At 67.8% G+C, this 13,757-nt stretch overlaps 1 protein-coding gene across 1 annotated transcript in view; it reads left to right on the top strand.

Annotated features, from left to right (window-relative positions):
- CEP104 (centrosomal protein 104) overlaps positions 1-13,757 on the top strand; it is a 23,155-nt gene extending 9,398 nt beyond the window's left edge. Inside the window, exons 7-21 of the mRNA XM_045570492.1 lie at positions 409-577; positions 852-1,202; positions 1,708-1,902; positions 3,083-3,250; positions 3,651-3,824; positions 5,229-5,405; positions 5,847-6,053; positions 6,351-6,458; positions 9,225-9,281; positions 9,970-10,091; positions 10,548-10,656; positions 11,209-11,347; positions 11,460-11,527; positions 12,460-12,550; positions 13,171-13,757. Coding sequence (XP_045426448.1) covers positions 409-577; positions 852-1,202; positions 1,708-1,902; positions 3,083-3,250; positions 3,651-3,824; positions 5,229-5,405; positions 5,847-6,053; positions 6,351-6,458; positions 9,225-9,281; positions 9,970-10,091; positions 10,548-10,656; positions 11,209-11,347; positions 11,460-11,527; positions 12,460-12,550; positions 13,171-13,286 — 2,251 coding nt within the window. The 3' untranslated portion in view covers positions 13,287-13,757. The remainder of the gene's footprint in view (positions 1-408; positions 578-851; positions 1,203-1,707; positions 1,903-3,082; positions 3,251-3,650; positions 3,825-5,228; positions 5,406-5,846; positions 6,054-6,350; positions 6,459-9,224; positions 9,282-9,969; positions 10,092-10,547; positions 10,657-11,208; positions 11,348-11,459; positions 11,528-12,459; positions 12,551-13,170) is intronic.

Genomic DNA, 13,757 nt, shown 5'->3' with positions numbered 1-13,757 from the left:
CCCTCTGAGGTAAAAGTGCAGAAGCAGCTGCCAGCCGTCACACCCACCGGTCACTGGTGCTGGTGTGAGCGGACGCCTGGCTGCCCGGCCCTCAGGCTCCGGCTCAGCGAAGGCCTGGTCAGCACTGGTCTGGGTTGGGTTCTGCCCCACATCGCTGTCATGTCCGCGAGCCTAGAGAGAGCCTGGCATGGCCAGCACAGGGTGTGAGGGGAGTTGGGAGGGCCGAGGATGCCCAGTGCGTGACCTTGGATACGGACCCGGTGTGAGCTGTGCGGCCGCACTGACCCCTTGGGCAGCACCTCCAGGAGCCGGGCTGGCCGTTCGCCCCGCCGCCTTTCTCAGCGCTGCGCCGGGCCCTCCCCGCCTCCCCCGGGGACCTGGCTCTGAGGTGCCCCCCTCTTCCCGCAGGAAGTCTGACTACATCTCCCCACTAGACGACTTAGCTTTCGATATGTACCAAGACCCAGAGGTCGCGCAGATCATACGCAAGTTAGACGAGAGGAAGCGTGACGCGGTGCAGCAGGAGCGCTACGACTACGCCAAGAAGCTGAAGCAGGCCATCGCCGACCTGCAGAAGGTACGCTCCGCGGGCGCCCCGTGCGCCTGGGCGCCCCTCCTGAGTCCCCCGATGCCAGAGGGACACACCACAGACGAGTTGGACGTCCTGCTCTCACGGGGTTCCTCAGGCGGCCACAGGCAGCACTCGCTCTGCAGGGCGTGGCTGTGCCTCCCGCGGCTCCCGGGTCCCGGTCCCCACAGGTCACGGGAGTGGCCAGCGCGCCATCCAGTGAGCATGCCGACCGCTGTCTGCGTGGGCGGCGGAGCGCGGAGACGGTGTTGTGCACACGCAGGTCGGGGAGCGGCTGGGGCGCTACGAGGTGGAGAAGCGCTGTGCGGTGGAGAAGGAGGACTACGACCTGGCCAAGCACAAGAAGCGGCAGATGGAGGAGTACCGCGCCCGCGTGTACTCACAGCTGGAGCTGCACAGCCTCGTGAACGCGGAGCTGGTGCCACGGCCGTTGGATCTGCCGCCGCAGCCCCTCACCCAGTCCAGCAGTTCCTACCAGCTGCTGCCCCCTCAGGAAGACAGAGCGACAGACAACCTCCTGGAGCAGCCCTCGTCCAACTCCCTGGACGTGTCTTCCCAGCCCTGCTCCTCGGACCAGCAGCTGTCCTCCCCTCACTCTGCCGGCAAGGCCCGCGTGCGTACCCGGTCCCGTGGCGGGAGGTCACTCCGAAGCGGGCCAGGCGCCTGCAGGGGGTGCTGTCCGAGCAGGGCCTCACTCACCTAAAGTCCGCGTCACGTGGACTTGTCTGCATGTCCGTCTCCCGGCCGGCTCAGGAGAGCCCACGCCTGTGCAGGAAACATGGGGGCCACTGGACAGTGGGCACGGAGCTCAGGGGGGACACATCCCAGCCGTGACTAGGGAAACAGCCTGCTTGCCCGTTGAGCTGACCCGCTGGAGGCAAAGGGTAGGAGGCAGCACTGGCATCGCTTTTCATTAGGCTGCGATGGGGGAGGGGGGAAGGGGGAGGAACCCTCATTGCGTTTTGTCAGCGCCTGCTGTCGTACAGTGTGTTCTGACGACATGAGATTCAGCACGTGCCCTCACTCAGCCTGGGAAGGCCACGGCGCTGAGCCGGCTGCGTAGACGGGTGGCGGTCGGGGTCCACGCGGGAGCTCTGCAGCCCCTTCCTCCCCTGCAGCCCGAGGCCGTGCCCTATGACGAGCGCCCCCTGCCCGCTGTCCACAAGCAGCCCGGGGCAGCTGAGGAGCCGGAGACGCGGGACCTGGACGCCAGCGAGGCCTCCCGAGCGGCTGCGGCCGGCGAGCCTGAGCCCCTCACGGAGAAGGCCCTGCGGGAAGCCAGCCCTGCCATCGAGGTGCTGGGGGAAGGCCTGGTAAGAGGAAGCCCGGGGGGGGGGGGGGGGAGAAGGGAGAGGGGGGTGTGCATGTGGGAGCGTGTGGGAGCGTGCGCGCAAGTGCACAGCAACCTCATGAGTGAAGGAGTGACAGCCACAGTGTCCTGTCCTCTCGGCCCCGCTCATGCCCGCAGAATCCTGCCTGCGGCTTTTTATGGACTCAGCCCATCAAGTATTCGGTCTCCCTCCTTTTTTTTTTTTTTTTTTTTAATATATTTTATTGATTTTTTACTGAGAGGAAGGAAGAAGGGTAGAGAGTCAGAAGCATCAATGAGAGAGAAACATTGATCAGTTGCCTCCTGCACACCCCCCACTGGGGATGTGCCCGCAACCAAGATACATGCCCTGGACTGGAATTTAATCTAGGGCCTTTCAGTTTGCAGGCCGACACTCTATCCACTGAGCCACACCGGGCAGGGCTGGTCTCCCTCCTTCCCTGCTGCCGCCCCTTTTCCCAGCATGACCCTCTTTCTCCAAGAGCCTGACCACCTGCCGTATCTGTGGAGGCCACTTCCCGTGGTCATTCGTGTTCCGGGCTCGTTTGCGGGACCCTCCGTGGCCATTGGTCCGGGCTCCGTAGAGCCTCCTCCCACACCAGGCTCCAGACCCACCATGGCTTTCCCAGCAGCCCCCTCGCCGTCCAGCTTACGTATCACGCCCAGTACCGGGGGTCCGAGGCTGTGGACGGGCTCAGCTCGTCTCTGATGGCACGTCTGCACCCTTGGGACCTGCCCGAATTCTTCCCTGGGGGAGGGAGGGAAGAAGGGGGGCAGGGAGGAGAGGAAGAGGGAGTCTTGTGCTGATTACTCAGCGAGTGAAACAAGGAAAGGAAAGCGAGAGACTCAAAACTGTGTCCCAGAGCTCGGAGCTGGCTGTGAACCCGCTCCCTGTGCCACCAGCCGTCCCGGGAGGACAGAGCGGGGCAGGCAGTACGTGCCTGGCTTAGGGAGCCCAGCCGTGTCCCTGCTCCCTGCCAGAGCACGCGCCAGGCTCAGCAGCCTTAGGTTTCCCACAGAAAGCGGTTCTCTGATGCCCAGGGCACACTCTGCAGGGCCTGGCTTTGGAAAAGGTGTTTTTTCCACTTGAAACAAAGGCTCGGGTGGACAGTGCTGGGTGGCGAGGTCGCTGACACCAGGGAGTAAGCAGGCTCCGCCCGCAGGTGGCGAAGGCCTATTCCAAGGTGTGGTCCTTCCGGGAGGAAGCCCTGCTCACCCTGTACCAGCAGCTGGTGGACACGCCCACCGGGACCCCGAAGGAGGAGCTGAAGGGCCTGCTGCGCGCGGCCGTCTTCCTCACCCGGAGGTCCCTCCGGGACATCGTGACCCCGGTGAGTCCCTCGCCCTCAGGGATGCCCGCACGCCGGGCACCTGTCCCTCTGACACTCACACTGGCCTGAACACCCCCTGCGCTCTTCAGAGCCGGGCAGGGGCCTGGGCTCCAGGGCTCCCGGGCATCCGGGCCAGGGGCGGGGAGTGACTGTTGAGCTTACTGACTCTGAGAGGCCTCCAGGTGAGTGCCCCGGGGTGCACCGCCATCTGCGCGGGAGCTTCCCAGCTTGGGGGGCTCTGTGCCGGGGCACGGGCTATCGAGTGCTTGGCACCAGGAAGTGAGAGCAAGGGTCTCCGCGTTCAGAAGGCACGGCATGGGGCTCCTGTTTATCCCGGACAGGAAGTCCACATCCCTCCTAGCGGGACTCGGGCGGAACAGGCCGTCTCCTCCCGCCCCAGGTCTTCCAGGCGTCGCTGAAGGTGCTGAAGATGCTCATCACGCAGTTCATCCCCAAGCACAAGCTGAGCAAGCTGGAGACGACGTACTGCGTGGAGAGGACCGTGCCCGTGCTGCTCGTCCGCACCGGGGACTCTTCCGCTCGCCTGCGGGCCTCGGCTTCCAACTTCATCCAGGTACAGCGGCCGTGTGCAGGGCGGGCGCACTGCTCCGGCCCTGCCTCCCCCTGAGGGCCCTCCTGGCTTCCCGGCTCCGAAGGTCTGTGTTATCTCGGACATGAACACCCTTTGTTGACAGAAAGGCCACTGCTTTCCTAGTGTTTCTCTAATCCAACACACGCTGTTCACCGTTAAAATAAAAACGTGTGACCAACTGAATCGGGAGAAAACTATAGCAAATGTGTCCCCATCCTGATGGAAACATCTCTCTGGACGAGCGAGCGTGCGGCCTCAGGCCAGGGGAGGGAGCGCTGAGCTGGCGGGCGCCGCCCTGTGTGTGGCCTCAGAACACCTGGGTATCTCCTAAATGTCCATCCCCAATGTGTGGCCCCACACCTTCTTGGAAGGGGGCCCAGAGCCTCTGTATTTCTCACGGACACTCTCCCCTGTGAGGAGTCCGCTTCCTGTGGCTCGGTAAGCTTTCTGTCGGTAAACGGGGGCGGTACTGAGCGCAGGTGCGAACAGGCATCCTCCGGCTGCGGTGCCTCCTGCGGCGCTGGGGGAGGGGGCGGGGGACGTGCTGAGGGTGGACACGTCCCCTTTGGAGGGTTGAGCCCGTTGGCTCTGAGTGTCGGGGCGCTGACACCTCGCTGGGCCCAGGCTCTGCATGCGGCCGGGGCGGCCCTGAGCTCCCAGCCGGGGCATCTGCCTGTCGCTGAGGAGCGTCTGGCTGCTGAGCGGTGCAGGCCAGGCACAGGGAGCTGTGGGAGGCAGAGGGTATTCACACTGGGCTCTGCAGCTTCTGAGCACCAACTGCCTTCCGCTGGCCTCTCAGTGTTTTCCCTCGTCTTCTCTGCTCTGGGTAACTCGGTGATGGTCATGTCTCTGTAACCTTGACTTCAGAAGCGCTTACCTGCGAAGGTGTAAATGTGGCGGTGCCTGGGGAATTCCGAGGGGAGAAGCCTGGTCTCGGTCAGCATTCTCTGAGGCTCCCACTAAACTCCAGGCCTCATTCTTCTCCCCTTTGGGTTTGCTCTACTCGTTCCCGTGTCTTACACGCGTGTGAGCTTAGGGACAGTGATCTCCCACCCATGTCACTGCCATGTTTTTTATATGTATATATGTTATTGATTTTGTACAGAGAGGAGGGAGAGAAATAAAGAGTTAGAAACATTGATGAGAGAGAGTCATCAATCAGCTGCCTCTTGCACACCCCCTACTGGGTATATGCCCACAACCAAGGTACATGCCCTTGACCGGAATCGAACCCGGGACCCTTCAGTCCCCAGGCCGACGCTCTATCCATTGAGCCAAACCGGTTTCGGCTCACTGCCGTGTTTGATGACTCTTCCTTCCTGGTGACTGAGGGTCCTGTCAGAGGGAGCATGTTCAGAGCGATGGCTAACCATGTGGCTCTTCCAGGAGATGGCGCTGTGCAAGGAAGTGCGGTCCCTGCAGATGGTGCCATCCTACCTGGTGCAGCCCCTGAAGGCCAACGCGTCGGTGCACCTGGCCCTCAGCCAGGTGGCGCTGCTGGCCCGGCTGCTGCGAGACCTGGGCACCGACAGCACGGGCTTCACCGTGGACAACGTGATGAAGGTAAGCGGGAGTGCCCGGCTGAGTGGGACCGATGCCTTGCGACACGTGTGGGACAGACTCGGGGTGTGCACTGCGAGGGGAAGGCGCAGGCAGGCCCTCCCTGCGCCGCCTCAGGAAGCGCGGAGCCTGTCGCCGGGAGGCCAGCGCTTTATTGCTGGAAGCAGGACCTGTGACCCTGATAGCCCAGACGGGAGCCTGGAGCCGGCCCTCCTCGCCTACGTAAGCAGTTTGATGCGCATGTCGGGTGTAGGGAAAGGTGCACTGAAAGCAAAAATGAACACAGCGAGTGGACAAGAGCAGAAGCAGAACCAGCTCTGCGTCCGTCCCAGGCCGTGTGCCTGCGTGAGGCCGCCGCCGAGGGCGCCAGGCAGAGGGCGCCGCCTCACCCCGGAGCCCTTCTCCCCCTGCTCTCGGGGTGACACGGACCGGCCTCTCCGTCAGTTTGCAGTGCGGGCCCTGGAGCACCGGGTGTACCAGGTGCGGGAGATGGCGGTCTGCGTGATCCTGGACCTGTACCAGCAGCACCGCGCCGACGTGCTCGGGTACCTGCCCCCCGACGACAGCACCTCACGCAAGAACATCCTCCTAAAAACCATCTTCGAGGGCTTTGCGAAAATCGACGGCAGACCCACAGACTCTGAGGTCAAGGTGCGTGGAAGTGGGAGTCCGGTCTGGTCCTGCGGAGGAGGAGGTCAGACAGGCACTAAGCCGGTGGGAGTGCAGGCGCCGCCGAGCCCCGCCCGCCCTCGTGCCCGCCAGGCCGTCCCCCACCTGGAGAGAGCGGCATGAGACTGCGTCTGGGCCACAGGGAAGCAGCCCTGACATCGGCCGGAGCTGGCCTTTCTCCCTCCCCCGGCTGGTCTTAGCGACGACTCAGCGTGTCACTCGTCTCCCAATTCAATGGCGATTCCACAAGCCCTTCTAACGGACGCCGTGTTCACACAGGCACAGGGGAGAGCAGCCACGGAGGAGGCAGAGAGACAGAAGGAGGAGGAAATCAAAGCTCTGCAGGGGCAGCTGGCCGCCCTGAAGGACATGCAGGCCGAGGCCCAGGTGAGCGGGGTCGGTGCGGCTGGGGCCCAGGTGAGCAGGGTCAGTGAGGCCGGGGCCTGGTGAGCAGGGTCGGTGCGGCCGGGGCCCAGGTGAGCGGGGGCAGTGCGGCCGGGGGCCAGGTGAGCGGGTCAGTGCGGCCGGGGCCCAGGTGAGCGGGTCAGTGCGGCCGGGGGCCAGGTGAGCGGGGTCAGTGGGGTCAGTGCGGCCGGGGGCCAGGTGGGCGGGGTCAGTGGGGTCGGTGCGGCCGGGGGCCAGGTGAACAAGGTCAGTGCGGCGGGGCCCAGGTGAGCGGGGTCAGTGCGGCCGGGGGCCAGGTGAGCGGGGTCAGTGCGGCCGGGGCCCAGGTGAGCGGGTCAGTGCGGTGGGGGCCAGGTGAACAAGGTCAGTGCGGCGGGGCCCAGGTGAGCGGGGTCAGTGCGGCCGGGGGCCAGGTGAGCGGGGGCAGTGCGGCCGGGGGCCAGGTGAGCGGGTCAGTGCGGCCGGGGCCCAGGTGAGCGGGTCAGTGCGGTGGGGGCCAGGTGAGCGGGGGCAGTGCGGCCGGGGCCCAGGTGAGCGGGTCAGTGCGGCCGGGGGCCAGGTGAGCGGGGCCAGTGCGGCCGGGGGCCAGGTGAGCGGGGGCAGTGCGGCCGGGGGCCAGGTGAGCGGGTCAGTGCGGCCGGGGGCCAGGTGAGCGGGTCAGTGCGGCCGGGGCCCAGGTGAGCGGGTCAGTGAGGCCGGGGCCCAGGTGAGCGGGTCAGTGAGGCCGGGGGCCAGGTGAGCGGGGTCAGTGGGGCTGCGGCAGGGGCCAGGTGAGCGGGGTCGGTGCGGCCGGGGCCCAGGTGGGCGGGGTCGGTGCGGCCGGGGCCCAGGTGAGCGGGGTCAGTGCGGCCGGGGCCCAGGTGAGCGGGGTCAGTGCGGCCGGGGCCCAGGTGAGCGGGGTCAGTGGGGTCAGTGCGGCCGGGCCCAGGTGAGCGGGGTCAGTGAGGCCGGGGCCCAGGTGAGCGGGGGCAGTGAGGCCGGGGCCAGGTGAGCGGGGTCAGTGCGGCCGGGGCCAGGTGAGCGGGGTCAGTGCGGCCGGGGCCCAGGTGAGCGGGGTCAGTGAGGCCGGGGCCCAGGTGAGCGGGGGCAGTGAGGCCGGGGCCAGGTGAGCGGGGTCAGTGGGGTCAGTGCGGCTGGGGGCCAGGTGAGCGGGGTCAGTGGGGTCAGTGAGGCCGGGGCCCAGGTGAGCGGGGTCAGTGCGGCCGGGGCCCAGGTGAGCGGGGTCAGTGGGGTCAGTGCGGCCGGGGCCAGGTGAGCGGGGTCGGTGAGGCCGGGGCCCAGGTGAGCGGGGTCAGTGCGGCTGGGGCCCAGGTGAGCAGGGGCAGTGCGGCCGGGGCCCAGGTGAGCGGGGTCAGTGCGGCTGGGGCCCAGGTGAGCAGGGGCAGTGCGGCCGGGGCCCAGGTGAGCGGGGTCAGTGCGGCCAGGGCCAGGTGGGCCCGGGTCCACATAGGCCTGAGGTTCGAGGTGGGTTCATGAGTTGCTGGGGGCCAGGTGGGCCGGGCTCACAGGGTCTAACCCTGGGCTCTGGGTTGGAGCCCTGTGACCGTGGATTCAGACGCAGACCCGTGGCACATGTTGAGTTTCTCGGCTTCTGCACACGCTCCTCAGCTTTACCGGGATGAACGGAAGGACCCTCCTCAGCTCGCCGGCATGCTCTTGTGAGCCGGGCGGGGTGCTGCCGAGGCTGGGCTCGGTCAGGAGGGGCCAGAGCCCCTTCAAAGAGGAGGGGAGGGCGAGGGTGAGCGAGCCCCCGGGGCGCTGGTGTGTCTGCTGGAGGCTCTGCAGGGAGGGGTGGGGAGAGAAGCACCTGCCTGCCCAGGCTTTGAGGCCTGAGGGGCTGGACAGCTGAGGACACTTGACCGAGGCAGAGCCGTGCAGGGCAGGAGTGGGGAGAGCGGGAGGGCCGCTACTGAGAGGAGAGGAGGGCTTAGAGGCCTGGGCAGAGGCGCCGAGTGAGCGGCAGGGCCAGGCGGAAGGCTCGCCCGGGGCTCCTGGCACAGAGACCGCCCAGGCCTGGGCCCGGAGGGAGCATATTGGAGGCAGACAGCGGGGCAGGCTGGCGGGCAGGTGCACGCGTGCCCTGGGAGCCGACTGAAGGGCTGTGGAGCAGGGCCCGGGAAGGCCGGGAGCCTGTGCTCTGAGAGCCCCGGTGAGTGATTTGGGGGAGGGGGGGCTTGACAAAGGGGCTTCCCTGGAGTCCTGGGCAGGCCCTGGAGGGAGGCCGGGGGAGGGGGCTGCAGGCCCTGGAGGGAGGCCGGGGGAGGGGGCTGCAGGCCCTGGAGGGAGGCCGGGGGGGGGGGCTGCGGGCCCGGGAGGGAGGCCGGGGGGGGGGGCTGCAGGCCCTGGAGGGAGGCCAGAGGGAGGAGGCTGCAGGCTCTGGAGGGAGGCCTGGGGAGTGGGCTGCAGGCCCGGGAGGGAGGCGGGGGGGGGGGGGCTGCAGGCCCTGGAGGGAGGCCGGGGGGGGGGGTGGCTGCAGGCCCTGGAGGGAGGCCGGGGGAGTGGGCTGCAGGCCTGGGAGGGAGGCGGGGGGGGGGGGGGGAGGGAAGGGGCTGCAGGCCCTGGAGGGAGGCTGGGGGGAGGGGGCTGCAGGCCCTGGAGGGAGGCTGGGGGGAGGGGGCTGCAGGCCCTGGAGGGAGGCCGGGGGAGGGGGCTGCAGGCCCGGGAGGGAGGCCGGGGGAGGGGGCTGCAGGCCCGGGAGGGAGGCCGGGGAGGGGGCTGCAGGGCTTGAGTGGGGGAGCCTCTTTCCAGAGCGGTGCCCTGTGCAGGACGAGGCTGCCGTGGTTGCGGGCGGGCAGCGCCGTGTCGGCAGGAACTTAGAGAAAAATTATGAGCACTTTCAGGACCGAGACGCACCTGCACAGCTGTCCCTGAGCGCCGGCCTGACGCACCTGCACAGCTGTCCCTGAGCGCCGGCCTGACGCACCTGCACAGCTGTCCCTGAGCGCCGGCCTGACGCACCTGCACAGCTGTCCCTGAGCGCCGGCCTGACGCACCTGCACAGCTGTCCCTGAGCGCCGGCCTGACGCTCTGCACAGCTGTCCCTGAGCGCCGGCCTGACGCTCCTGCACAGCTGTCCCTGAGCGCCGGCCTGACGCACCTGCACAGCTGTCCCTGAGCGCCGGCCTGACGCACCCGCACAGCTGTCCCTGAGCGCCGGCCTGACGCACCTGCACAGCTGTCCCTGAGCGCCGGCCTGACGCTCCTGCACAGCTGTCCCTGAGCGCCGGCCTGACGCACCTGCACAGCTGTCCCTGAGCGCCGGCCTGACGCACCTGCACAGCTGTCCCTGAGCGCCGGCCTGACGCACCTGCACAGCTGTCCCTGAGCGCCGGCCTGACGCACCTGCACAGCTGTCCCTGAGCGCCGGCCTGACGCACCTGCACAGCTGTCCCTGAGCGCCGGCGGCCGCGGGAGACCTCTGCCGCAGGTCCCTTCAGAGACAGTTTAAACACATTCCACACCACACGTCACCGACTTTAAAAGCGGCTGCTAAACTGACAGTAGTTCCCACGGAAAGCGAGTGAAGTTGCTTTCTCTGTCATCCCCAGGCCCTGACCGAAGGTGCTCGGCCCCAAGCAGCGCCCCCGAGAGTTCCGAGAGCCCGGGCCTGGACAAGTGCGTTCGCTGCCCTCGCCCCGGGGGTGGCGAGGGGGGACAGGCTGCCCCTGGAGCTGCTTTCCCCCGTTCGCTGGGTCCGGTAGACAGGCCACTCCTTCCAGTACCTTCAGGCTGGTACTGCCCCACAGTCAGCCTCGGCCCTGCCAGGCAGGGGCGGCCCGTGGGTCCCAAGTGCTGGTCCCGGCTCACAGGGTCCCGCAGGGCTCCCCGGCGGTGCGGCCGGTCTGCACCGAGCCAGGCATGTCTCTGCCTCTGTTGACTTGGCGTCCTTTCTGCTGGAAGGGGTCCTGGGGAAGCTGACACCCTGACTCCCTCCGTGGAGCCCCTTCAGGGCAGTTTAACAGGAGCCCCCAGCGCCCCACCCCTCACTGGAGGCCCTCCACCGCCTCCGGCTGCCTGCGGGCGGCACAGACAGCCACCGAGGCCCCCAGCCTCACGCCCCTCCCTCTGCAGCCTGTGCATCTTCTGCGGGGAGCGGAGCTCGTCCTTCACGGAGGAGGGCCTGGACCTGCACTACTGGAAGCACTGCCTCATGCTGACCCGCTGCGGCCACTGCAGACAGGTCAGGCCCGGCCAGGCAGGGCGGGGCGGCCACCGCAGACAGGTCAGGCCCGGCCAGGCGGGGCGGGGCGGTCACTGGGACAGGTCAGGTCCGGCCAGGCGGGGTGGGACGGCCACTGGGACAGGTCAGGTCCGGCCAGGAGGGGCGGGAAGGCCACCGCAACAGGTCAGGTCCGGCCAGGCGGGGCGGCCACTGCAGACAGGTCAGTTCCGGCCAGGCGAGACGGGGAGGCCACCCCAGACAGGTCAGTTCCGGCCAGGCGAGACGGGGAGGCCACCGCAGACAGGTCAGGTCCGGCCAGGCGGGGCGGGGTGGCCACGGCAACAGGTCAGGTCAGGCCAGACCAGCTCGACGGCCGCGTCTCCCTCCGTCCTGAGCGGGCTCCTGGGTGCTAAGGCGTCACGCGCTCAGCGGGTCCTTCCCCTCGGGCTGGGAACTCAGATGACCCTGGGCACGGGCCTGAGCGCGGGTGGTGCCGGCGGCCGGGGCGGACGCGCACAGGGCTGCACCGGTGCCCGCAGCTGCCGGCTTTGTCCTGCGCTTCCGCTGCAGGTGGTGGAGATCGCCAGCCTGACGGAGCACCTGCTGACGGAGTGCGACAAGAGGGACGGGTTCGGGAGGTGCTACCGCTGCAGCGAGGCTGTCCCCAAAGAGGAGCTGCCCAGGCACGTCAAGTCCAAGGACTGCCACCGTGAGTGCCCCTCGGGCCAGGCCCCGGGCTGCAGGGAGGCCGGCACCCTGGCTCCCTGCCTCACCCACGACCCACAGGGCAACTGAATCTTGTCTCGCTCATACCATTCCAGCTGCCAAACCAGAGAAGCTGGCCAACCGGTGCCCTCTGTGCCACGAGAACTTCGCCCCCGGAGAGGAGGTGAGGCTGCGGGGCCGCACGGGTCTGGGCAGCGTCTGTCTGGTGCCGTCCGTGTCCTTCCGCTGGGAGAGGCTCAGACCGGGGACAGGTGCGCCCGTCCCGTCTGTGCCCTGCCTGGGGCCCTGTCTGGTGGTGTGGCCTCTCTCTGCCACACTCTGGTCCCTTTTGACTCATGAAGGAGAGCCAGCGGCCGGGCTTGGAGAGTCTGCTTCCTGCCGCTGCCAGTGCTCCTCCCTCCCCGTGCAGCCACGCTGCACAGGTGGAGCGAGTCAGGCCTCCCTCCCCGCTCCGAGCCCGCAGACATGGGCCGCAGCCCCGTGTTCCTGACTTCTCTCCCCACACTGTGAGCTGACGGCTCTCAGCACACGCTCTGAAGCCATGGCTTTCTCCACGCCCGTCCGTGCCGCCCAGGCGGTGACGTGCTGCGCGGCTTACAGGCCCCTTAGCACCCGCAGTTCAGGAGCTGCAGGGGACCCGCCGGGTCCTCTCTTGGGGCCCCCGGGTGGTGGCGGGGGCCGGGGGGGAGCCGTGTTCTCACCGGAGGGCTCCACAGGGGAGATCCGCTTCGAGCTCCCTCCAGGGCAGCGGGGCTGCTGGCTCTGTCAGCCGAGGACGGAGCACGGATCGCCTTTCCCGGCGGCTGTTAGCCAGGCTGCCCTGCGCTCCTGTGCTCCTGCTCTCAGCTCCAGGCCACCTGGCCCCCTCCCCCCATGCCCTCCCTGAACTTACCCTCCGCGCACCCTCCTGGGCGTCTCACTGGGCGCCGCCTGCGGAGGCCGTGGGCGGTGGGCTGAGCCCCGAGGAGCCGTGCACAGAGCACTCGGAGGCCACAGACCCCCGCTGCGCGGCGCCTCAGGCCGTCTCTAATGCGAGGCCTGGTCTGGGTCAGCGGCGGAGGCCGGCCTCCTGGTCACCGTGGCCTCTCGTTGCAGGCGTGGAAAGTGCACCTGATGGGCCCCGTGGGCTGCGCGATGAATATGCGCCGGATGCGCCTGCTCTTCAAGGCTCCGGCTCTGCCACAGGGTGAGCGCAGCCCCGCCTCTGCCACGGCTATGCAGCCAGAGCGGCTTTCCGTCCGGCGCCAGGTCCTTAGGCAGTGGCTTAAGTCAGACCCGGAATGCTTTTCACTAGAAGACTCTCTGGCCGCGAGGCCCGGCTGCACTCCTACTGCAGGCCCTGAGCGAGAGGACGGGCGTAAGCAGCGAGTGTGTGTCTGTGCCAGGTGCTGAGCAGGCTGCACACCCTGGTCCCATACCGTCCTGTAAACCAGGACACAAGGGGGGGGGGGGGGGGGGGGCCAAGGTCATGCTCCAGGGAGGAAGCCCCAGCCACATGGCTGCTCATTCTCCGTTGCTGGAGCTGAACTATCGAAGCCAAAAGTGGCAAACAGCTCGGTCTCTCCGACCGCCAGCGCCGTTTCCTCTGAGCTCCTGGTGCTTCCTCTCCTGCCATCCCTGTGCATCTGCAGCAGCCACCTGAGGTCATCACCAGTGACCGCTGTCCTCCACCGACCCCCCACGGGCAGGCCAGCTCAGTCCCACCCTCCTGCGGTCCTCCCCCCACCCCCGTGCCGTCAGGTGCCGGTGCTCCCACTCAGGCGTCCATCTCCTCACAGTGCCTGTGCTCTGTTCTGTCCACCGCAGGCAGAGGCCCAGACGTGGCCAAGCTGGGGATCTCGGGACCGAAGGCTGGAAGCAAGATCCCCACCCCAAAGGGGGGCCAGAGCAAGTGCCCCGGCAGGACCTACAGGAGGCAGTGACCGGGCCTGCGCCCCTGGAGCGAGCGGACCGAGCAGCTCCTGACCATGCACACGTCTCCTAGCAGCGTCTGCGGCTGGCGCCCTGCTCCCCGCTGTCCTCACACGTGCGTGCGGCTGGCCAAGGTGGCGGCTCCTGTGTCCAGCGGGCAGGGCTGACTCTCGGGCAGGAGCTGCTGGCGTAGCCGCGCTGTCGGAAGAGACCCCGAACCGGCGCTGGAGAGGCTCCTGGGAGCAGTGCCGGGCCGGGCCAGGTGTCCCACGAGCACAGCACCGTCCTCCTTCGCAGGAGCCTGTGTGGTCTGTCAGCCACGGCTGTGGTCCCGAGGTACAGGACAGGAAAGCAGGGCAGCTCAAGCCCACCATCCCCACCCTGTGCCTTCTCTCATGCCTTCTCCCGTAGGCAGTGCTGCGGAGCCTGTGTTTTCCTCTCCGACAGAATAAAGGTTAATTGAGGGTAATGGCGGTCACCAA

This window comes from Pipistrellus kuhlii, unplaced genomic scaffold, assembly GCF_014108245.1.
Source record: "Pipistrellus kuhlii isolate mPipKuh1 unplaced genomic scaffold, mPipKuh1.p scaffold_m20_p_34, whole genome shotgun sequence".
NCBI lineage: Eukaryota > Metazoa > Chordata > Mammalia > Chiroptera > Vespertilionidae > Pipistrellus > Pipistrellus kuhlii.
Note: the sequence above shows the minus strand (reverse complement) of the source record. Positions and strands in the feature narration are given on the sequence as shown.